Below are 26,386 nucleotides of genomic sequence, written 5' to 3'. Positions count from 1 at the left end.
CGTAGTAACTTACAGTAAACAGACTACTGTAACATTAACGCACTCGTCGAACTGTTTAAAAGATTTGTGTTTATGACCAAAAATGTATATAGAACTTCATTTATAAATTAATCTGAATTTCATAACGCGTCGTCACAATAATGAAAGTTATAAAAAAATCTATAACCAGCAGATCTATACTTCTATAAAGAAAGTATTCTTGTTCAAAAGGGTATTTATCATAATATGGTCCTAACTCTGGAATAGATAGTTTACCAAAAAAAATGTAAACAGAAGTTTCGACAATTTTAAACAGAAGAGATTTGAAAATAAATTTAACTTTAAATAAACACTAAAATAATTTTAATACCTCGAAGGTGTAAATAATAAACCAACAATCTCAATCTTTAAAAGTGCCTTCATTGCACTAACCGATGAGTTCATGTTTACAGTAGAAACAGCAGTGGATGTTATTTTTTTTATCGCTTATATTAAATTGATAAAGATTTTATCGAGGTCGCACCATCTTTTTCTAGAGCTAAGATCAGTTACATGTAACATGATCTCGTCGATTCGCACGACGAAGCCATTGTTTATGACAGAACACACATTCTAGATGATGTATTTTTGTTTCCATCAGTTCGAAAGTATCTGATCATTTCAACTCCTTTGTATTTCATAATATGTGTCATGAACAAAGACATATGTTTGATTGAATAATGATTTCCTCGTAACAAATGATCGGAAATTTCGGAGATCCCGTATTTGATCCTTTACAGTTAAAATGAAAATGCCAATGACAGAGGTGTGTTATAAAAAAATGTTTTACTGTGTAAAAAAAACTTCGACTTAAGGTGGTACCCAACACTGTAACTAAAATTAATTTGGCTCGTTTAATTTTCTTAAAATTTTGACAAAGTATTTACTTTGACCCTTTGACAAAAATATAAAAAATTCAAAAAATTTGAACCAACCGTTTTATAAGAAAATTACACTGGTTATATAGCAGTTTGACAAAAACTTATTTTGATCTTTGAAAAGCTTAATTTTCCTTTAACAACACAACGCAATTAAAACGTTTAGCTGATTTTACAGAGTTATCTCCCTGTAGTGTTAGGTACCACCTTAAACAATGAAAACTTACATGTTGGACATGAAATATTTTGTCGATGAAGAAAATTAAATAATGTCACTTCTGAAATAAGTTTGTCGATAACGCATCTTATTCTGACGGTAAAGAAACGCGAATTCAATCACTTCTCTGTTACGGGCTGTATGGGCATCAAATTTCGTACAGGCAGTTTAAATGCACACAAAATTAAAAGTGAACATTATTGACAGTAGATGTTTAAAAGTATACCAAATTTATTTACCAATTCTCAAAGCAAATTAGAGGTGTATTTTTATGTTAGTTGGTATTTTTGTACCCGTTTACTTTTTTACTTCCTAAAAGATTCAAATATGAAAAACTATATACTTATAAGAAACATATAGTTAGTTATGTCTCTGTTAAAAGTCTAGATTAAAAAAAATATATAGGTACAAGTGGAAAAGTTCTGTTATTTATAAACAAAAATGGCATAATGCTTAAGGAACTGCAAATTACCATTTTTAAAAGCAATTTAAATTGATATATTTTTATATTTATTTCAGAATTTGCTGATGCTCAAATGACTATCCGAGACATCAAATCAGATTTAGTAACATCACGAGTGCCGTACTGTAATTACCAGTCATATGCCTTCCATCAACTGTTTCCTAACCAAGATAGTTGCTCACATTCACTTCTTTTTGAACCAATGGTAGGTTAAGACAATAATAGCTTTTTATACATCATTCTCCAGACAAGAAAAATATCCCACTTAAAACAAAATTCTGTTAGAGTTTGTATGTTTGATACTATGAAGATTTGTCTCATTGGCTCTCATACCAAATCTTCCATATCTAATAGCTTGATCCTTGCATAAAACAACCAAAACATAAATCATAATATTCATTCTGCCAACTACTAAGGGCACCAGTATGTATGATAGTGAGTGTACCGTCGCTTGTGGTCCTGAATAATCTTGGCAAACCAACATATACCAAAACTACAATTACTAATTGTATATAACTAAGATAAGATATAAAACTAAACTATTTATTAGAACAAAAATCTAAAACTCACTAAGAGCTAAAACATTTTCATATAACATACAAAAAAAACCCAGCATACTAAATAGTAAAACATTTACATATTAATACCTTGATGTAACATTTGGCTTTCTAGGGGGCTACTCATTACAGTTTTTGAAGAATAACATACACAAAATATATATAAGTTATGCCTGTGGTAGATCCGAGCAGACAAAAACATACGAAAAAATATATATTACTTATGCCTGTGGTAGATCCGAGCAGACATAAAATACAAAAATATAAATTACTTATGCCTGTGGTAGATCCGAGCAGACAAAACTAATTTCGAGAACCTGTGGTAGATCCGAGCAGGTGAATGCGAATAAAAAATAGATTCTGCGGTAGATGCCAGCAGATTACCTAATGCGAATAAAAATAGATCCTGCGGTAGATGCCAGCAGGTGTACAAATGTACTTAATAATTTTAAATATGTATAAATGAATTGGGGGAAAATAATTTCCCTGAAATTATGTTGGCCTAGTGTGCTGAGTGAATAGTGTTTCTTAATTTTATTGTTTGTTGAACAAGTAGCCCCAATTAAACTTGTGTGAAAGGGGATGGCGGGAGGGTCAAATTAAATCTCTGAGATACAAAAATGGCTGCTGTAACTGCAACAAGCTTTATAAAATGACCACCTATCCCTTCCCTATCTATAATGTGATTGGTCAAATCCTTATCTTATCTCTATAGACAAAAATAACTTATCAAAGTTTCTGCTAATATTAAACACCTGATAAGAAAGGGTAACAGATGATGAGGACATGAACGAAAATGTATAAACTCCAATTTAATGCATTAAATTCCCATTTATACATCATTCTCCAGACAAGAAAAATATCCCACTTAAAACAAAATTCTGTTAGAGTTTGTATGTTTGATACTATGAAGATTTGTCTCATTGGCTCTCATACCAAATCTTCCATATCTAATAGCTTGATCCTTGCATAAAACAACCAAAACATAAATCATAATATTCATTCTGCCAACTACTAAGGGCACCAGTATGTATGATAGTGAGTGTACCGTCGCTTGTGGTCCTGAATAATCTTGGCAAACCAACATATACCAAAACTACAATTACTAATTGTATATAACTAAGATAAGATATAAAACTAAACTATTTATTAGAACAAAAATCTAAAACTCACTAAGAGCTAAAACATTTTCATATAACATACAAAAAAAACCCAGCATACTAAATAGTAAAACATTTACATATTAATACCTTGATGTAACATTTGGCTTTCTAGGGGGCTACTCATTACAGTTTTTGAAGAATAACATACACAAAATATATATAAGTTATGCCTGTGGTAGATCCGAGCAGACAAAAACATACGAAAAAATATATATTACTTATGCCTGTGGTAGATCCGAGCAGACATAAAATACAAAAATATAAATTACTTATGCCTGTGGTAGATCCGAGCAGACAAAACTAATTTCGAGAACCTGTGGTAGATCCGAGCAGGTGAATGCGAATAAAAAATAGATTCTGCGGTAGATGCCAGCAGATTACCTAATGCGAATAAAAATAGATCCTGCGGTAGATGCCAGCAGGTGTACAAATGTACTTAATAATTTTAAATATGTATAAATGAATTGGGGGAAAATAATTTCCCTGAAATTATGTTGGCCAAAATGAGCGAAATTAAAGAGTGAAAGCCCCCAAGAAAAGATACATCAAATATGTAAAAAAAAAAAAAGTAACTTATAAATGTATGTACATTGGATCTATATGATAAAACAATTAAATAAAATAAAAATAAAAAAATAAAAACTAATACAAATATATAAAATCTGTACATATACATATATTTAACTTCACAATATGTGCCAATAATATGAAATGATGTATAAAATCTACTAAGAGAAATGTTCCCTTAAAAACACATTTTATCTTGAGCTGCATGTATAGTTTTAGGGTTGGTTCTAATATAACGTATGTAACAATCAGATGACCATCTGCCTAGAGTTTGAATAATGTGGTCTTCTATTCCTGCAGCAGCTGCAGATGTAGCTGCTCCTATTCTAAATGAATGCCCACAAAATTTATCATCTTTATACCCAAGTCTAAAAAGTAAATTTCTCAGCAAAGAAATAAAACGATCCCTTGATAAGGGAGTATGGTCATAAGCATCATTAACGAACAAAGGTGACTGAGGCTTAGCTCCTAAATTAGTTCTGAATTTGATATATTTACTCAAAGTAGCTACAGGGTGAAAAACATTGTTTTCAAAAATAGTAATATTTACACCTTGCCTGAATGGATCACACTTAGAAGAATGTAAATGGAAAACTAAATTTTTTAGTGACCCATCTAGAGAAATATCTTGAATTGAAACAATGTTATCCTTAGAAAAATCTTTACTCCGACAAGTAAATTCTCCACATCTGAGGAATCCAAAAAAAGCTAAATTAAATGCGCTTTCTAGCATTAAATCAATCAATGGAGAAAATACCCCTGACCTCAACAATTTACATAGCTCTTTTAAAATTGTAGAAGTAATAGGCATTCGCTTGGGACGTATATTACACTGAGACTTTTTTAAACCTCTTAGAATGCACTGCAAACGAACCGTATTTGCTAGCGGGTCAGAATGACCCTGTTTTAAAAAGTAGTGTCTTATACCTGCTAAATACAATTTAACAGTTGAATGTGCTAGTTTTAATGAATTTTTACAAAAGGCAACAAAGAAAATTAAACAATTCTCATCTATAAATGGCAATGCATTTAAAAAACAGTCTTTTCCATTCATAACCATAAAGTTTTGAAAACATTTAACACCAGTCATATAAGCTTTCTTTGTACTCTGACAAAGGCTGGCTTCCCATAATTCCTCAACTTGGTGAATCAACTCATCATTAACTGGGATGGCTTCAGGCAAGGTGTTGGTTCTTGATCTGCCAGTGGTTGTAGTGAACGAAACTTCCTCATCTGATAACGAGAAATAGAGTCTGCTACAGTGTTTTCGACACCAGCAATATGTTGTGCATGAATGACAAAGTTATAAAGAGCAGAAAGATAAGTTAGTTTCCTCACAAGTTTCATTATACTCTGGATTTTTGATCTTCCTTTGGAGATAATCTCTACAGTACTTAAATTGTCACAGTAAAATAAAATTCGTTTTCTACTCCAATTGTGACCCCATAGAGCACAGGCCATCACTATAGGGTACAGTTCAAAGAAGGCCATAGACGTTTGCTCATGTAAAAGTTCTGATGTAAATTCGCCTTGAAACCAACTTCCCTGATAGAATCCCCCGAACGATTTAGGTGTTGCGTCTGTGTAAAGTTGAATGTCTGCAGCTTTAATAATGTCATCATTAATAAAAAAAGATATTCCATTCCAGTTTTTAAGAAATTGAGACCACATTGCCAAATCTGATCTGCAATTCTTAATATGTACATGATGTGACAATTTTTTAACAGTTGTTGAAAGCTTAATCAAGTGAGACACAAATGATCTGCCTGGTAAAATAACTCTACTTGCAAAATTTAAGTGTCCTAGCAGACTTAAAAGTTCTCTTTTGGTACATGTATTACGTTTAGAAAAAGATTCAATAACTTCTTGAATTCTTGCAATTTTCTCTTTAGGCAAACGTGCCTCCATCTTTATAGTATCAAGAAAAATACCCAAATATTCTAAAATGACACAAGGACCTTCAGTTTTCTTTTTTGACAAAGGTATACCCAAAGATGAAAACATTTTTAACACATTGCTCATTATTAGCTGAGCATTATCTGCTCTAGGTACAATAATTAAAAAATCATCTAACAAATGTAAAATATTTACAATACCATAGTTATTTCTAGCTATCCAGCAAACAGCCCTGGATAGTGTATCAAAAATTTTGGGACTTGATCTACACCCAAACACTAATCTCTTAAAAAAATAAAACTTGTTGTTCCACTGTATACCATGATATGGCCATAATTCTGACTTAAGGGGAATAATTTTGAACGCATCGCAAACATCTGTTTTCAGAAGCCAACTTTTACTACCTAACTGCTTTATAATATGAGTAGCATCATCAATAGAAACATATTGTAAAGAAAATTCTTCCTTATCTATAAGTTCATTTAGACTCGGATTGTCCTCATCCTCATGTGGTGCTGAAAGATCAACAATTAAACGCCTTTTCTTACTATATTTATGTTCGGCTAAACCAATTGGATTTATGCGATAATTGCTAAAAGGAATATCGTTAAAAGGTCCAATGAGGTATCCTTTTGACACTTCAGTTTCAAGTAATTCTGACACGCAAGTAGGATTTGTAGATGCTGACTTCAAATTTTTACAAATAATAGACTTTGATGGGAGAGTCTTTAACCCAGTGTGAAAACCATATCTTAAACCGTTTATCAAATAATTTTTAAAAGTTGAGTCCGGATGCCTACATAACTCTTTTTCCAAAATATCTATATTAACAGGTGTAGAGATAGACATGTCAAAATTTTCAGGTGTCTCTAATTTCTCCTCTGTGTGTGGGGCCCGTTCTTTTGAGGCCCCTGAAACTCGTTTTTTGTCTGCTGGCAGTTGATTCTTGGATGATCCCCTTTGCAAGCCAAACACACATGGGCATTTCTACAGCGTGGCAGAATGCACCCCCTGTGTCCATTGAAATTGTTACAAATTTCTCTTCCAGAATGAAAAACCCTTTCCCTACCATATGTATCCTGGGAATCATTCATTTTATTTCCTGATGACCTTTGAGTTGCAGAACAAAATCCTGATGTGTGAAAGGTACTGCCACAAATATTACATGTGTTAGGCCTTATATTTGTGAATATATTACAAAATAAGGTATTGTTCCGTATGGACCAATCAACTGCCATATTATTGTATCGTAAATGTGCAGCTGAATCGAGGGAAAATCTCTTATGGTACTCGTAGAAACCATTGCCAGGGTATCGCGATGCCATGTCTACAATGTCTCTCTCATATGTGTCAAGCTCACTCCTACGATTGGGGAACGCTGAACACATAATGTTCTTGTAAATCCCAAACGCTTGGATAAACTCCCCAATGGACAAAGATCTGTTTAACCGTGGGTCAGGTTTCGTATGAAAACTAGAAGTTTCGCTCTTATCTTCCCCGTCTGTTGTACCCATTCCCACATAATACGGGATAAGAAGTGAGGATAGGTTTATGTCCATACCTGATATTATGTTTCTCCTTAATTGGGGTGTAACTGTTTCCACGAACGGCAAAGACTCGGCTGAATAGCCTCTTGGTGTTTGAACAAAACGGTTGTTCCTAATAGCTTGTTCCTCGCTGCCTGCTGCAGCCGTTGGCAATGAATTACTCCTTAGAGCAGAGTATGCTGTCTCCAAATTGAAGTTAAGACCATTGGCATTGACTTCTTCACTTCTCAGTTGATTTCCGGATGAACCGAAAGTAGGGATCCACGTGTTTCCGGTTAGCGTTGTTGTTGTTGTTGTCTGTTCACGTGCGTCCACTGTTCTCTGTTCACGCCCGTCCACTGTTCTTTGTGAAATAAGAGTATTAACTTGGCCAGTTAATGTTGTTACATTATGTTGCAAGGACTGCACTGTAGTTGACAGTCTTGAAACAATGTTTATTAGGGTTCTATTATTTGTTTCTGCAGATGCATCTTGGGATGCCGCACTTCCTAATATGGCATCGTGCACGTGGTCGGTTGTTGTGTCTGTGGCAGTTGAATTCTGGGATCGCGCACTTCCCAATATGGTGTCAGCGTGGCCCTCGTTGTCTCTCCCCGCATCGGATCTAATATTTTGTCTTGACTCGCGGAGAAGTCTGACCAATGCCATTCTCCTCGTATTTGGAGGAATTCTTATCCCTCTTGTGTTTAGTTCTTGTCTAAGTCTAACTAGTGTCCAATTTTCAGGCATTTCCGGATCGTAATGCACGTTTGTCCTTGTCCCCGATCTACGAATTGGTCCCATGATAACGTAGGGTTTAGAATAAGCAGAATATAATCCACGCAACTAGAATCGTCTTTACGAGAAAATATGAAAGTTACAAATTCTGGAGAAAACGGTGTTCTATTTCAACAAGATAATGCAGCATGAACTAAAGTACCTTTGTTGCTGATTCTGAATGTTTTAAAAACGTAAATCCGTGTTACTGGAAACGAAAACACTTCTACTTAGTGAACAAGTGTCAGTTGAGAATAAACATACGAATACTGTATATGTATAAATCCAAATAGCAAATATAATAGAAGTAAAATCAAATTAAATCTCTGAGATACAAAAATGGCTGCTGTAACTGCAACAAGCTTTATAAAATGACCACCTATCCCTTCCCTATCTATAATGTGATTGGTCAAATCCTTATCTTATCTCTATAGACAAAAATAACTTATCAAAGTTTCTGCTAATATTAAACACCTGATAAGAAAGGGTAACAGATGATGAGGACATGAACGAAAATGTATAAACTCCAATTTAATGCATTAAATTCCCAGAAATGTGTCAACAAAATTCTCAATTTTAGAAAGCAAATTGTTTATACATTAAAATGCAATGTTGATTTTTTACACAATTTTTTTTTCAAATGAATTTAACAAATGGTTTTAAATTTCAAAATAAAATTATCCTTCTCTTTGATATAATTATTATATGTAGTTAAACATTTTGATTTCAAGTTACATATAAATTTGTCATAATTTCAGATTTAAAAAGGTTGTGAGGTTCAGAATTTATGTGCAAAAAGATGATTTCTTCTGTATATTTGACAAACCTTTTCTTGCTTTACAATAGAAAAATATGACACCACACACTAGTTACTAATAAAAGCTGTTTAAGATTGAGGCTATTGACATACCTTAACTTTAAATTTTGGTAACCCATAGATGAAAATTTCCAAACAAAGTGTCTATTTAACAGCAGTCAAGAAAATTGTGACTTTTTTATGATAACTGGTAACTAAGATTGAAGGCAACATTTTATTAGCAACACTTAGATTAAGTTGAAAAAAACCCAGGTGGAATGGAACAAGTTTTTACTGTCTTTCTTGAATCAATAATGGAATAAAATCATCAATAATTTGTTATACTATAACTTTCATGTCCAGACACCGGAAGAAAAATGTTGATTTAAATATTGGGCAAGAACCCACAAGTCTAGCAAAAAAAAAAGATAGTGGTACATTGGAATATGTAAAACATATAATGTGTTTTAACAGATTTTTATTGTTATTCTTAGGTAACAGATGACAACAGAAGGAAAGTACAGAAAGCTATGGATATGTTTGACAAGCTTATGACCAATAAACTGTTCATGAAATCACTTGTGCAAACTTTAGAAAGTCAGAATAAACTGACACCACAAGACAAGTAAGACACTTTAGAAGTTTGTTCATATGTTAAGGAACAAAAATCTTAAATCAATTTAGAAATAATTCATGGGGGCTTGAATATATCGTGATTTCACCATGGGTTGGCCCTTTATGACCCTGAGCGATATCGAGGGGTAAAATATCGGCATATAGGGACCACTTGTGGTAAAATTACGATATATACAAGCCCCAATGAATTATTTTGATTCTAATAGGACAAATACAGCAATTGTTTTGGATTGAAGCGCTCTAGGTGAAGGCACTATTTGCCGTTCCCATAAATAAACGCACTATTAAATTGACGTAAAAGAACGGAACAAACTGAATAAGTGACATGCTTAAACAAACTGAATAAGTGACATGCTTAAACTATTTAAAATAACATATGTAGATAGGGTTGGATGAATTTAAATGAAAATTTTACTTAAATGTCTTATATGTTTAAAAAAAATGGCTTATATACCACATTTTAGCAATGTTTGTTTACATTTCCTTGTTGTGTAGATTTTTGGTTTCACAAGCGTGGATTTTCCTGTAAAATATGTATTCTGACATCAACGTGCTATGACCTCGGGTGAGCACATTCATAAAAAACTATAGGAAGTTGGAGTACCATCGGAACAGCCCAGTCAATATATTCATATTTTACCACGAGTGTGTACTCAAAGCGTTTGAAGGACGTCATGTTAGAATTACCAAATGAATATTCTTTTTAAAGAAAATGCATTTAATATGCAGATAATTTTTAGGTATATCAGATAAGAATTAAACTTAACTAGAATTGTTAGTAAGGTTTATATTTTGTAGCATCTCATAATGAACAAGAGAATTAATTAAATCAATAAAAAAAGATTGAAAAAATTAAGACAACAATTTGTGTTAGTTTTAAGTTTACATGTACTGATATTTTGTTGATATTCATATTTTATTTCACAATGGTGAATGAACTATTTTTTTTAACAGAGCCCAGTTTGCTTCATTACTGTCAGTTTGTTTGCTGGGAAACATGAAACTTTTCTATCAGTAAGTATTTATAGAATATGTTCAAAATATATAGATGTTGCTGCTTAATAGGAATAAAATACAAGTGAAAACTTAGAAGACCATGCTAAGCTTAAACTTGTCTTAACTGAAACGTTATGTGACTGAATTAAAGTCTACTATATCAGTGGTGATGGGGGTAGTGATCTTGCCATTAGGGTGAAGGTAGAGAGTTTTCTCTCTGCCTAAACCAAAAGAAGAGCTTGAAAATTGTTATTAATCTGCTACTCTGAGCACAAGGTAATTAGAAGTGAAAAGACTGATTAGCTCAGAGTCAGAAGAATTGACTTGTCTTGCTACAGACTGTTTACCTTGTTAACAGTTATTGAAGGTACTAGCATGTTATTGTTCTATCTCAATGTTTAGTTTAGTTCAAACAGATTTCCTGTGCTGATTTAAATTAAAATGGATATGACACAATTTATCCCAATGTGCTGTTCATATTCATATCGCTGTTGCAGATATGTTTTAGTACTATATTAAAATGATAAAATGTGGTATTTTAGAATTTGAGTCTTAAAATCTAAATTTTTTTTCAGATTGATAGATTGTTTGCTGATAGGCATGATAAAAGCAGCAAACAAAAAACAACACAAAGTTCTTTTCAGAAGGTAATAACCTAAATATATATATACTGTGGATTCATTTATTTTCATGGGTACCAAATTTTGTGGATTGAGAAAAATAAACATGTTCGTGGATATTTAATTTCATGGTTTTGCCAAAATCTGCATACAAAATCCACAAAAATTGGTATCCAATGAATAATAATGAATCCACAGTAGAAGAACAGTTTTATTCTGAGTATTCATAAAGGAGTAAATAATGTTACTGTAAACCGATTAATTATGAATAATTTGGTTTGAAAGGAAATTTATTAAAAAAGATTAAATGCAAATGGTTGATAACCTTATATATTATAATTTACACATTTGCAACTGTTAAGTAAAGATATTGCAACACAATTTAAGCAAGAAACTTCCATTTAGGTCCCACCTGCACTAATTTTGAGTGACCATAAATTTTCAATTTAAATTAAAATCTTTCGGTCTCAAGCATTCAGGTAACAAAGTCAAATCCAGAAACATGCATACATTCAATTATCTCCCTTTGAATATGAAAAAAAATCAACGTAGATTTTTACCATGATACCTGATGAATAAGTTCAGTTTACTATTTTATGACCTATCCACATTAATGATTTAGGGAAACTGACAAGATATTTTTATGTCAAAAGCAACCTTTATCAATATTTTTTGTTTTCCACTGTTGATTTATAAAAATATGAACATAGTGTTTATAAGTGTTTAAGACTTAGATTTAAATGTTTTATCAATTTTAAATTGTAGATTTGATACAATCACACAGAGACTAACGGTTAATTGGTTGGCACTGTCACTATTTGATCATTTAAAGGTAATTTATTTTTGATTGTCCGATTTAGAAAATATTTTACATATGACGAAATGTGTTGCATTGTTTCAATTGAGCAGCTTGTATTAATTCTATTCTAAGTAGGAAAACATGCTTTTGAAGAGTGAAAAGTGGAGAATCCTTTTGAATCTCTAGGTTAGTATTGCTCTGTGGACTTAAGACATACGATTTTCCGTGTAAAAAAATGTTGCTATTATACTCTACCTGTCCCATGTTAAAATTCAGGACGATATTTGATAATGAGATATTAATTTACCCTGGTTTGTACTAGACTGGCAAACTATTTCAAAGTTGCATTAAGTTAATGCGGTATTTTGTAAAGAAATGGTCATCTACCTATTTTATGTTACCCAGTAAGATACCAAGTTACAAGATTCTATTTTGACTCAGGTGATTGTTAAACTGATGATCTTTGAAAGTCTGAACAAGCACACTAACCAAAGACCACCTCCTTAGTTGAAGTCCATTGAAATACTTCTATTATTACATTCAAAACAATATATAATATGTATAAACATAACTTGATGTGATATAATGATTGCAAATGAGACAATGGTCCACCAATGTTCAAATGAAATGGATATAAGCAATGTGATCACTATGTATTAGACCAATTATTTCTTGTTCAAACATAAAAAAGCAAAAAGAATGATTTTGTTTTTACAGAAAAATGGAGGTATGCAGTTGTTTATGTTGTACAAAGCCACTCAAACTGTGATAGAAAAAGCTCCTATAGATGCCATAACGATTCTTTGTAAAAATACACTGGCTGAAGAAAGACTACTGAAAAACAGGGTGGAACATGAGATACTGGTATTTTATATTTATTTTAAATTTATAACTTTATATGAAAAAAAATTATTTGTTTGTAAATAATCAGTGATGAAATGTGAAACCCAAATTTTGCCATATCTGACCTATTTAAGTTATGGAACCTTTACTTTGACTGTGGACATAAAAGGTTATTGTGATATCAAAAAAATGTCCATAGAATACACATACATCTTGTAATTTTTGTCATCAAGTTGTCCAGAAATAGTTTAGGAGAGAGTTATAGGGGCTCAGTATCTGGTAGGTAGCTGCATCAGCAATTTGTTTACGTTTGTGAAAATGTCAGTTAAAGGGGAACCACTAATGCTGTAATGATAAATCTGTGATATTTGGTTTACAGTTGTATTAGCATTTCTGCAACTTTTTTCTATGATTATTGTATTGCCTCTATTTCACAGTCATTTTGACTTTGAAAATTTGCATAGTTTAGACATTAAATTTTATGATATGTTCAGTTTAAATGGACCCATATATCACTGTTTCAGGAATTACTATGTCTTCCTCCTTCTTGTTGGATAATCATTTTCTTATCTCATTTCCATTGTTCTGTTACAGAACTTTTGTACCCTTAGTCATGGTTCATAATTTTGGAAGTTTTGCATTGCTTGCATCTTGAGTTATCAATTTATCATTATACCATCAAACTTACATACAGGCAACACATATCTGTGATCAACAGTTAATTTTACCTGCATGACCAAGAGGAGCAGGTCTAAGTTAATATGACTGTCCATCTCTCTTTGAAGTTGGGTATACAACTTTTGTCTGATCTTTCTTGGGTTCTATGGAAGGGTGCGATTTATTATTTAGTATGCAGCTTGATAATGATGAATTGTAATATGTAAGCAATTTTAGGTCTGCTGTGCAGCCACTTCCTGCTTGCTGATAGTTTGAAATTTTACAATACATTGCACACAAATTTTTCCTGTATTCTATGGACAGGAGTGATTTATATTTGGTCAGCAACCTGATATGTATAGTATTTCTTTCTTAAAGTTTTAATTACCTTTTTAGACTTTAGATATTGACCTGAACGGAAACAGTGACCAGAGGATACCAGTTATTGTCCTAGATTGTGACACAATAACACAGGTTAAAAAGAAATGTTGTACAGCTATATACAAAAACCAACCAGCATCAGAAATACCCACCCCAGATGAACTGGAATTAGGTGTGTATTCCTATATACTTTGGATTTACATATCTTTAAATGAAGAATTTTTAAAGAAAGTGTCAACATGTAAAAATTTATAGTACATTGTACCATTAATTAACCCTTTCAAGGCGAACAATGCGTTGAGGCATCCCCGTAGCCAGGCCGAACAATGTGATGAGGCATCCCCATAGCCAGGCCGAACAATGCTTTCAGGCATAGACAATCACGTGATAATCATATTTTTTTTGTCTTTTAACTCATTTCCCCCCGTAAAGCTATGTTTAACCTATACATATATAGGTTTTCAGGAAGCTTGTATATCACAGTTAAAGAATACCAATTCTGACTGAATTTGATACCTTATATATACTTCAATACAATGAAAGATCCGTAGCGTCAACAAACAAAATAAGCCGCCGCCATTTTGTACAAAAACATGTGATGCGAACATGTGACTTTTTTCGTTGAGAAAAGGTTATTTGGAAGGAAAGTTAAATTTAATTTCATGAATATTTTGATTAACATTATGATACAAATTACGAAAAACGATTTTAACAATTGCACGGAGAATAAAATCAATTAATAATCCGACTTCCGTCAGCGCGGTAATTGGATTTTTCCCACGAGTGCAAAAGGTGGCACTCCTTTTATGGAAGTTCTAAATAAAACAATCCAATCACATTCCTCTCTCACTTGCCGATGTCAAGGACGCAAAATTATAGTAAATATTAGTAAAATGTCGTTTCATGGTCTGTATCGTGTCTGTAACATTCTGAGACACAAAAATGTCCGATAGTTTTGAGAACGAGTTTGAGGGATTTTTGGTGGGAGAAGTAGATCTTCTTTTTTTTTTAACTTTTGATTTTTTTATTTCCAACAATTACAACATATACATGATATACATACAATATAATACATATAAGATAAATACAATGTCATTTTTATAAATAAATCTTAATTGGAAATATTTTACATTTTCTATAGAAAAGATAAAGAAATAAAAAAAATAAAAAGATAAAAAAAAATAAAAAAAAAATAAAGAAATAAAGAAGGAAAAATAAAAAAAAGCAAAAAACAAAAACAAAACTCAAAAAGATTATCCAGTTACATCCCTATCTTTATTTTTAATATCACATAATTATGTTGAAATTATTTTTTTTATATTTACGAGACATATTTCTTTCGTAACAGCCATCAACACTGATCAAGTACATAACATGGCAATAATATTTTCTTTAAAAAAGATTATAAATAAGTAGTCCTAAGTAATTGTAACAACAACAAAAAAGACATTAGTCGGTATACAATAATAGTTTTTCAAAAACATTCCATACATTGTCAAATTCAGTTATCTTTTTATTTTTTACAGCTATCATACTCTCTAATTTATACATATCTTTCAGTTTTATTATAATTGCTTGCAATGAGAGATTCTTTTTAAAGCATCTAGAATTATACATATATTGTTTAATATAAAGAAAAATAATGTTATATGGATTGTTGGGAAATATTTTGGATAAGTCTCCAAAAAGAAAGTTTTATTTATTCATTGGGAGACTTATTCCACCGGAAAGGAACCAGTTATCAACATCCTGTAGAAAATCTTGTACAGTATTGCAATTCCAAAATAGGTGTTCTATAGACTCATTATCTGATTTACAAAATGTACACAAAGGATCATCAGTCAATTTTATTTTTACTAAATACTGATTTGTGGCAATAATGCAATGGTTAATCCTATATTGCAGCCACTGTAATTTACTATTTTTAGTAACAGCAAAAGGCAGTCTGAAAATCTTTTTCCAGTTCAGGTTCTGTTCACCTAAAATTTTAACCCACTTAAGCTGTCCAGTAGGAATAACATTATTTCTAGTCAGTACAGAATACATATCTTTTGATCCTTTACAATGTTTTAAAAATATTTGTAGACATAATGGTATAAAAGGACAAACTAATTTGTAAGATCCTTTAGGGAAAGATTTTGATGCCTCTTTCACTGCCGAAATAACACTGTTAAATTTAAGAAAATCTGTGTTAATGTTATATTTTTGCTTAAATTGGTCAAATGAAATATACAATCCATTTTGGTCAACTATATCATTTACAAATCTAATACCACTTTTGAACCAATCTTGATAAATTACTGATTTATGACCAATCTTAATAATATTGTTCAGCCATAGTGGATTTGATAAAAATGAATCATAAGTAAAATTTCTTTCTTTTTGAATAATCATTTCCCAGGATCTTAGTACATCTTTCCAAAAATGGTTGTTAACTTTCATATACAGTTGTCTAATATAATCAACACCACAACTAAACAACTTTCTTTTATCTATATTTGACATGAAAATATTTTGCCATTTACTATCTCTCTGCAAAATCCTCCTAATCCATGTTGATTTAAGTGCTGTAATGAACATATTCAAATCAAGCATTTTCAAACCACCCTCCAAATAATCTTTGATTAGAATATCCTTCTTAACTCTATGTATAGGTGAGTTCCATATGTATGAATAAATAAGTTCATTTATTCTCTTAATAATATCATCTGAAGGATTTGGCAGAGAGATAATGAGATGGTTTACAATAGGCAAGACTAGAGTTTTAACCACAGTTATTCTCCCTATAACAGTTAGATACCTTTTAGACCATTGATTTAAAGTATTTTTAATCTGTACAATTCTTTCAGAATAATTTATCTTAACAATTTTTTCAAGATCTACATCAAAATTAATTCCTAGTAAGTAGATCTTCTTGGTCAACGGTATGAAATGCATTGACCTCAAAATGACATCGGTGATGATTTCATGATCACTCCTGAAGTGATGTTGAAAGAGAAGGGGTCTGCTAACTTTCAGACGAAAATAATGACAGCTGACAGATGTAAATAATGCCCACCAACAATGACTGATGGCACCAAGAATTTTATATATTGAAATTTGAAAGAGGTCTTCCCCATTTATCCCAGAAGTAACTGGTCCACAAAACATATGAGACCCAAAGAAGGATATTTTTTCCAGATGTTTCTATCTGACAACCAAATAATTGATAGTTATAATTAGATAAGATAAGACATTTTATTCCAAAGATAGGATATTTTGATTCCAGAGATAAGATATTTTTATTCTAATTAAAGGGCCCATGAAGAGCAAAGTAATATTGCAATGATTTGATAATTAACATAAAACCGGTAATGTTTTTATAAATCATATATAAATATGAATATAATCATCTCAATTTTAAGATGTTAAACCGCAGCCAGATCAGAGCCACACACATATATTAGAGTAAAAAAGCCATAACAATTATGTTTTTATTTTAACAGGCAATTATTCTCATATTCAATATATACATGTATGTACATTGACGAAAAATAAAATATAATTGTATGAGCTTTAGAATTTAGGACAAAAATGTTATATTTTCTGACAATGTACATATATTGTTTTTATCCTGAAATTTATTAATCCCAACACTTGAAGGCTTTATCATGTTTATAGTTATTAAAAATATAAGTCATGGTCTCTAATTTTTCAAAGAAATGGATGAAATTATGCAGATAATAAGGTATCTTCACTTCACTGATACGCACCAGCGAGGTGAGCAAAGATGGGAGACTAATAATGATGTATCTTACAAACTCAGAAATTAAAGACCCCCTTAACAGACAAAAATGAGAGACCAACATGTCCCCAAACGATAGGTGACGATTCATGATACCTTACAAAGGGAGGGATGCATTCAAGCAATTCATGCCTCCTAAAACAAAGAAATGGGCCATCAAACTTTGGGTTTTGGTAGCCTCAGACACAGTGTATGTCATATTGTGAAATCTACCACGTCAAGACAGATCAAACACATGTAGGTTAACTCTGTTTGCCAGTAGACTTTGGGAAACAAGATAAGGTGTCACATATGCTGGGCAAGGGTAGCTATTAAAGGTACACAGGGAAAAAGGTTTGAAAATATGGTTGTGTTGAATGTAGAAAACCCCTTTGCCTACCCCATTGCTTCACTGTCTCCCACTCAGTCAAAAATTAAACTTCTTAAATTAACAGTTTAATACTTTGTTACAATTTTTAAGTTGAAAGGATATTATATATACATAATTTGTTGAAAAGGTTTTCACAGATAAGTTGTTGAAAGGATATTCATAATTTATATTTGTTGTTACAGTTGACATTTTCATTTTTTTTTTTTTTTTAATAAGGAACATTAAATTATCTTCATCATTGAACAATACAAAACCAAAGACAGTGGAAATTCTAGCATCCCATGGAGTCAGGACACTTATGATAAATAATGATTGTCTTTCAACATTTAATTATGTCTCACTTAATTTATCAACACATTATTAAAGTGTTAAATGTACATGGATAAGTGTGTCAGTTCATCTTACATTTAATTAATATTTCCATGCAGTCAGTGGTTTGATACAAAAAAACAGATTTGGACCAACTTGAAAACTGGGCCAATAATCAAGAATCTAAGTACATTTTTAGATTCAACATATCAAAGAACCCAACCGATTCATTTTTTGTCAAAATCAAACTAAGTTTAATTTTGGACCCTTTGGACCTTAATGTAGACCAATTTGAAAACATGACCAAAAGTTAAGTATCTACATACACAGTTAGATTCGGCATATCAAAGAACCCCAATTATTCAATTTTGATGAAATCAAACAAAGTTTAATTTTGGACCCTTTGGGCCCCTTTTTCCTAAACTGTTGGGACCAAAACTCCCAAAATCAATACCAATCTTCCTTTTATGGTCATAAACCTTGTGTTTAAATTTCATAGATTTCTATTTACTTATACTAACGTTATGGTGTGAAAACCAAGAAAAATGCTTATTTGGGTCCCTTTTTGGCCCCTAATTCCTAAACTGTTGGGACCTAAACTCCCAAAATCAATACCAATCTTCCTTTTGTGGTCATAAACATTGTGTTTAAATTTCATTGATTTCTATTTACTTAACCTTAAGTTATTGTGCAAAAACCAAGAATAATGCTTATTTTTTGGCCCCTTATTCCTAAACTGTTGAAACCAAAACTCCCAAAATCAATCCCAACCTTTCTTTTGTGGTCATAAACCTTGTGTCAAAAATTCATAGATTTCTGTTAACTTAAACTAAAGTTATAGTGCGAAAACCAAGAAAATGCTTATTTGGGCCCTTTTTGGCCCCTAATTCCTAAATAGTTGGGACCAAAACTCCCAAAATCAATACCAACCTTCCTTTTATGGTCATAAACCGTGTGTTAAAATTTCATAGATTTCTATTCACTTTTACTAAAGTTAGAGTGCGAAAACTAAAAGTATTCGGACGACGACGACGACGCCAACGTGATAGCAATATACAACGAAATTTTTTTCAAAATTTGTGGTCGTATAAAAAGCACATATTAATTTCAAAAGTTTTGATTTTACCAGAAAAAAATATCATTAGATATCTCCATTAAAATATTAAAAATTCCACAAAAGATCCCAATAGTCAATTTAGATCAATATTCATGCAAAAATTCAAAGAAAACATCGGACTAAGAAAGACAACTCCAACTTATCCAGGGACACAACTTCCTATCTGGTGATCTGCATTGTACAGGTAAATAAATGGCCGCCGCAGAATTTGTCAAACCATTTTTATTCCTATTTATTCTGACTAATAAGCTAGAATTTTGACTCTGGAGTTATTTTTCTATAAATCTATGATAAAGGAACACTCGAAATTGTTAATTACCATTTGTATTGTTAATTTAGAAGATCGGAGGCAAAAATATAAACTGGTCACAAAAAAAAAAAAATAGATTTCTCAAATCAAACGTCATTTTCTTTCCACAAAAGGTTAAAAAAAAATCAAAAGTAGGTATTGTCATGTAAATTTATTTATATTGCAACACTCCTTTCATACTTAAGTGTAACAATATCGAGTTTGAAACCGATTTGATGAGAAACAACAAAGATACACACGTTTTTATTAAAACGTCATTTTTTTCCAATTCACACGTCAAATTAATTCAGGCCAGGCAAACTGCGAGCGGAAATTTGATCAGGTCACACAACGTCGCGGAAAAAAACAATTCAGTAAGGAAAGTGTTAAAAAATAAGTTATATACATGATATACAACTCTAAATTTATTTTTGATATGCTTATGTTTGATATTGAGTTTGGAAAAGCAGCTGCATAATTAAGTTATTTTAATCTAATTCTGGGACATCAAATGTGTGCCCATTTTTTTTTTAAATTCAAGTGCAACAAATTAAAAATTAGACATTCTGGTAATACAATATGATTAAACAATAAAATAATGTTACTGTAAATCTCTAGTCTTGAAGACATAGGTAACCAGGGAAAACATTGTTGGTTAATTTGATCTTTTGACCTGTTAAGTTCTATAGCTACTGGTGGCTGGTACAGTAAGTGGTTGTTGAAAAGCAGACCAATGAAAGGACATAGATGTACTTTAAGGGCATACGATACAGTTTTGATCCTGTATTTACAAGTTCGTGAAAATTTGCATGTAGGCTATTGTTTACCTGATTAAACCAAATATGTAATAAAAATTAAACCTTCATGTGCTACTTTTTGAGTAAAATGAGGTCGAAATTTTGTATATTTGCTCAAAATTAGATTTGTGGCCGTAATTTCTTTTTCGAAAGAAAGACATAACTTTTTTGTTATAAAAGATAAACACAAATTGTTTTTCGTTAAATAATCGGTCATTTTTGTATTTTATTAATATCATAAAAAATTATGCATTTTTTAATTCAGAAATAACTCATATTTAGCTAATGTTCATGAATTGAGGAAAATACGTCATTTTTTGCTGCATGTTTACAAAAATTAAAAAAAATCCTCTATTTACAGTTTTATAAAATTTGGATCACATAATCTCCCTGCAAAATGAAACAAATTGCTGTTTTGAAAAATAGTGGTTCATGAACTCGTTATCAAATAAAATCAGTTTGAATGATAAAAATCAGTCGAAAAATGCATCCTTTCCCGATATGTCACAGTTTGACGTCGCGAAAATAACATTTGACGTTAGCAACGTCATTACCTCCCCTGTAACTGTATCGTATGCCCTTAAGGAGGCCATATGGATAGAATTGTCCGAAATTCTGAATTTAACTCGTAATTTTATTTTTACATATATATATTTCTAAAACCCAAAATGACAATATGGTAAAATTAGCGAGCAGCTCTAAAACAATGGAACACTTGAAGGTCTAAAAAAAAAGGTACTGAATGGCTGATTTGTAAGGATTTATGCAATTGGCAATTAATTAGTGAGGAACAGAAAAAGAAAAGGACTACTTACTATTAATAGACAACTAGGTACTCATTTGGTGAAATGAAAATGATTGTATGTGTTATTCATTGAAAAACGTGATTTGATACAAAATGTACCTATGATGATTTTCATGTTTTCAGAATGGCATGCTGGGAAAAGTGGAAAATTGACATTACAGGACATTGATAACATCAGTGACCGTAGCAACGGAATGATACGTCTGAATACCCTTAAACATTACATGGTGAAGAATGGAAGTGTAATGGCCCTGATGTATAAAGAATCATCAGGTCCAGATGACATATATGGTAAGAATTTGTAATAATACTTCTATATATTAGCTAGAAAAAAAAGGTTTTATCTTTATGACACATTTTTACTTAAAATTATTTTTGAAAAACACTATATTGTACATATAGAAATTGGCCATTGAACCTAAACTGTGCATGTTTGTAAACATAGAATGAATATATAGACTATGTGACAAAATTTAGAGTATTTGTATGTATTCTTCATGTTAATATTTGTTATTAGTGTCTAGTTTAATTCAACATTACACAGAGAAAGGGTAAAAAATAAGACTACAATTTCAATACCCTTGAAAAATTTAAACTGCTCTATTCATTTGCCAGAAAATTGGTGAAATGAGGAATTGTGTCTGCTGTAAGAAGACTATTTTTTTCCCTCCTCTTTAAACTAGTTTTACCCATGTATGTGGCCTATTTTAGTGAATCAAGGGGGTACTATTGCTGCTGATGATATTGAAGATATGGGTAAGATTTGATATGCATGCTCCTGTGGTCGTGCTTAAAGATCTGTGAATGATTTCAATTGAATGGAATAGTGAGGCTTGCATTGTCTTAAAAATGTCATGCTTCTATATGAGTATGTGAGATCTTCAGTTGGTAATAACACAAATTTTTGAATAAATGAACCAAGCTTGTAAAAATCAATGTAAAATATATATGCAATTGGAAATTTTCAAAGAAAATGGCGGTAATTCTGTTCAAGGGAGATAACTGCTTTTGTAAGCAAAGGGTAACAGTCAGTTTCATCAATGTTAACTAATCATTTATGTAAAACTGAACTTTTTCAAGAGTTATTTCCCTTAACATCAGGTTTGGTTTAAAAGAATATAATGATTAGTTGAAATTGAATGAACATGCAGGGCCTACTTTCATGAATGGAATTTGCTATTTTGCCTTCTCAATTTTCTTTAGCTATAAATTCTTTCTTCTGTCAGTGCATGAGACATGTTTAGATAAAAACACTCATAAGCGACTGAGTCATACCTTCATTGATGATTTTTAATTTTGGTAACTGAATAGTGTTTCTTTTTAATACTTCACAAGAGTCATTTACAGCATGAATGACTGTAACTGGATGATATCAAACCCTTAACATTTAGCTGTATTTCTGTGGATATTTGAACCATAAGGTATCTGATAAAGCTGTTATTTACATGTCAGACCAAATTACTGCAAAGCATTGCTTATCTTTGCATATTTTGTCTGAGTAAGAAATAAAGTGAATTGTCTTGAATATGTCGAACTTGGTTCTTTATGTAAATGAAAACATAAGGAAACTTTTGCATACAATTTGCTGCTAAATTAACCAATAAATGGTAAAAAACAGAAAATTTATTGGTTTACGGTTTTGTCTGTAAAATGTGTGATACCAGGTGATATTTTTCATAGTGGCTGTTTTATGCTTCATTCAATGAATGGTTGCATATACAAGTTTCTTTTTTCCTTCCGTCACTCATTCATTGTAAGCTCATCTGGCCCAAAGATGTTTGATCTCGGCATTGATATATATATCGTGTATGATATTTGTACTGTTTATAATTGTGCTGTTTGAACTATACAGATGACCTCTGACATTATGATTTTGGAGAACAAACTATGTCATATCAACTGACTAGTACTGGTACTTTGAAGTTAGTTTAATCCATATTTATTATATGAATTATGACAAATAAAAAGTAGTTAATGATAAGTAACATCAATTGATGATTCATAGCTTCATTTGAATTATCATTGATGGACGTCATGGCCAGATTTGATGTCAGCTTGAGATATTTATAGATTATCGTTGATCATCTCAACTAGATTGATTTTCTCACTTGAGCCGATACTCAAGCGAGAAAAGAAATCGAGTTGAGATGACCAGTGATAATCTGTTTATCGCTATTTTACCTATGCCAATGTTGTTAATTTCATGACAATGGGCATGTGCATCCTTTAATTTCTAGCGACAGTTTTCATATCATTGGACTCCGCTGAGAATGAAAATTATCAGTCAGCAAGATAAAAGGAAAATTTCGTAAATGTAAATTTAAAAACTTGATATTTCAATAAATCATAAGCCTAGAAATTTCAAGGAAAATACGGATATCTGAACAGATAAAGATGATCTGGTAACAGATAACAGATAACTTTCAGACACTATCAAAAGTGTGGCACCATCAATGCATCATTCTACCTCTGGAGGAGGGGCAGTTAACTTTTGAACCGCATGATAACCACTTCAGGTGTTGGTTCACCTTGTTCAAATTCATTTTTGAAAAATCTATTAGAAATAACAAGAATTTTAGAATATTTTACTAAAGCAATGCTATTAGGATGTAAGAAAGATTGAGATTAATGAGTAAAATATAAATGTAAAACCTGTGGAAAGGCAAGAGGTTACCAATAGTATGGTAAAGGTGAAATATCCTTAATATTTAAGATTAACCAATCAAATGTCATTCATTGTTTTTATTTATCTCTAGAAAATAATTATATTTGGTTACAACAACTTAAAGGTAAATAAAAGTGTGGAAAAAGAGCTATTCTCACTTATTTTAACTCTTTAACAAGATTGTTGACTAACAAACTGAAGTTTTAAAACTGTTTCACATTCAGCCATTGCACACTTGGTAGAGCATTTTTGCAAGATACTGTATCTTTTTCTCTTGCTGATTCTTTTGATAGTTGCAGTTTGTAATAGAAAATCCAGAAATTTATGTTCCTTTTGAGTTTGCTATTAAAGAAATAGATGTGCTTCAAGAAAAATTATCAATATTTATAATTAAAAAGATCATGAATTTTTCATAATGTAGACATCTGGGTGAAGTTTCTGAATTTACAATAGCTTGTTTTAGTGTGGTTGTTTTATAGGATGTACATAAGACAGATGATGAAACTGATTATAACACACACATGGATTTGAATATTTAGTTTAATTAATGAGAAATATTTTATTTAATTAACTACATTTGATACACTTTTTTGATAGTGAAAGTGCACAGGTCTTTCAAATTGTCAAAAAAGAGTTAAAAAAAAAGGAAAATTTTAGTATGAAGTAAATTTAAAAAGCCCTGGAAGTCCATGATTAGATGTAACTCTGGTCCTATTTAACCCATATTTCAGATGAGTTTGATATTTTCTTTTTAATTAATGCTCTGCTCGCATATTAACTGTTCATTTTATATCAGGGTATAGTTTTATATCAGGGAAAATAATGTTCTAACTTTTAAAAAAAATCAGAGTTTCAATTATTTTGGTAAGATTCAAAACTTTTAACCATTAATTCAGTGCTAAACATGCCCACACACAAATTTTAGGTTTAAAAAAATTGGGATTAGAGGATTATCATTTATCATGAGATCCAGATCATGAGCTTACATCCCTTATACAAGGTTTACTTTAAAGGATGTATTCAAGTGAGGTTTCAGAATTTGAATCAAATGATCAGATTCCTTGGTCCCTACAATACAAGGTAAAGTATTTTGCCCCACAACACTCATTTTTTCATATAAGACTTTTAAAATAGCTCATGAAGGTCATTTACCGTAATTTAAGCATATTCTTGATTTGCTTTCTTTTGATTTGAGACCCAAATAATACCAATGCAAATATAAGGTTAAAGTCCAAGTAAGCCTTTTCCCACAATATTTTAAATATCAAATTTCTTGAAAAGGAGCTCCATGACATATAATTTTTTTTTAGCTTATTTTGATCCTTGACCAATGCTCTTCCAGCTTATAGTGTCAATTTTAGATTCTTGATTTGTTTCTCATATAACATGGTAAACAAGTAACAGAAACTTTATCATATATTTATGATAGTTTTCGATCCCCTCCTATTCTCATATTTTCAAGCAGGTAAACGTGGCATTCCGTCCCATCACCTTGTCTATAGGAAATGACCCCCTGAGGGTTTTTAGTGTTAACAGAATATCTGTGGTTCACCATATCTGTATAGTATGATTTTTAAGTGTGTTGCTTGTTTTATGTGTAAAAATAAGAAGATTATTTTATCTTTTCACAATATTTTATCTAGCTAGAATATTTTTTAATGCTTATGAATACTAACAATACTTTGCAAAATTATCTACTGGTTAAGAACTTTGGTTTGCTGTTCAAATTCAAAATAATAACATTTTCAGGAGTGAAGTCTTTATTTATATTAATGCAAATAGAATGGATCAAAATTATTAATACTTTTAAAAGAAAAGAGCTCAATTGTGATTTGTTTTTTTAGATGAATAAAACACAAGTTTCTGTTAAAAAAAGGTTGCATAAGCCCTTTACAATTTTGTCAAATAAATGTACAACTTTATGAAAGATAAATATAACAAAACAAAAATTATTTTGAATGTTTTGATACTGGTAATGTATTGTAATTTTAAAATAAAATATTATGAAATATACAGTTGATTGACTTTTTTTTTTTTTTACTGCGTATGAAAAGACAGAGAGAGACTATAAAACACATAGTAAAAGTAATGATCATAATGAAAGATAAGTAATAAAATGAAGTAAATTATATATATTTATATTTGTTTTTTGTTTATTTCAGAGAACCAACATGTTCAGGGAATGGTTCCTACAAGTACAGACCATGTCAAACTATTGATGCCAGAGACAGCAGCAGACAATCAGGATCTCAAATGGCATTTGGTTAGTGTACTATCATTATATAGTGATACAAAATCTGAACAAAGACCAAAATCGCAAATTTTGAAGTGTATGTAGGTTATGATGTTCCATTTCAAATGCATTAATCGAATATCATAATCAATATAAAGGAAGTTTGGGAAAGAATTTCGTATACTTTGCCAAAATAGAATTATACATTTTTGCTTTTTTAAAAATTA

General features: G+C 31.2%; 1 protein-coding gene across 7 annotated transcripts in view; it reads left to right on the top strand.

The window, feature by feature from the left end:
• Positions 1 to 26,386, top strand: part of LOC134726436 (plexin-A1-like) — a 201,346-nt gene that overhangs the window by 154,539 nt on the left and 20,421 nt on the right. For 3 of the 7 annotated variants that reach the window (XM_063590848.1, XM_063590841.1, XM_063590871.1), the window contains 10 exons: positions 1,633 to 1,781; positions 9,353 to 9,483; positions 10,449 to 10,508; positions 11,066 to 11,137; positions 11,876 to 11,942; positions 12,627 to 12,773; positions 13,806 to 13,962; positions 21,385 to 21,552; positions 21,973 to 22,017; positions 26,089 to 26,189. In XM_063590848.1, the coding sequence (XP_063446918.1) occupies positions 1,633 to 1,781; positions 9,353 to 9,483; positions 10,449 to 10,508; positions 11,066 to 11,137; positions 11,876 to 11,942; positions 12,627 to 12,773; positions 13,806 to 13,962; positions 21,385 to 21,552; positions 21,973 to 22,017; positions 26,089 to 26,189 (1,097 nt within the window). Of the gene's footprint in view, positions 1 to 1,632; positions 1,782 to 9,352; positions 9,484 to 10,448; positions 10,509 to 11,065; positions 11,138 to 11,875; positions 11,943 to 12,626; positions 12,774 to 13,805; positions 13,963 to 21,384; positions 21,553 to 21,972; positions 22,018 to 24,017; positions 24,051 to 26,088; positions 26,190 to 26,386 lie in introns of all 7 variants that reach the window. The other 4 variants (XM_063590856.1, XM_063590879.1, XM_063590864.1 and 1 more) reach the window with 2 other exon arrangements.

This window comes from Mytilus trossulus, chromosome 1 (genome assembly GCF_036588685.1).
Source record: "Mytilus trossulus isolate FHL-02 chromosome 1, PNRI_Mtr1.1.1.hap1, whole genome shotgun sequence".
In the NCBI taxonomy this organism is placed as follows: domain Eukaryota; kingdom Metazoa; phylum Mollusca; class Bivalvia; order Mytilida; family Mytilidae; genus Mytilus; species Mytilus trossulus.
The sequence above is the reverse complement of the archived record's forward strand: the minus strand, read 5'-3'. Positions and strand labels throughout refer to the sequence as shown.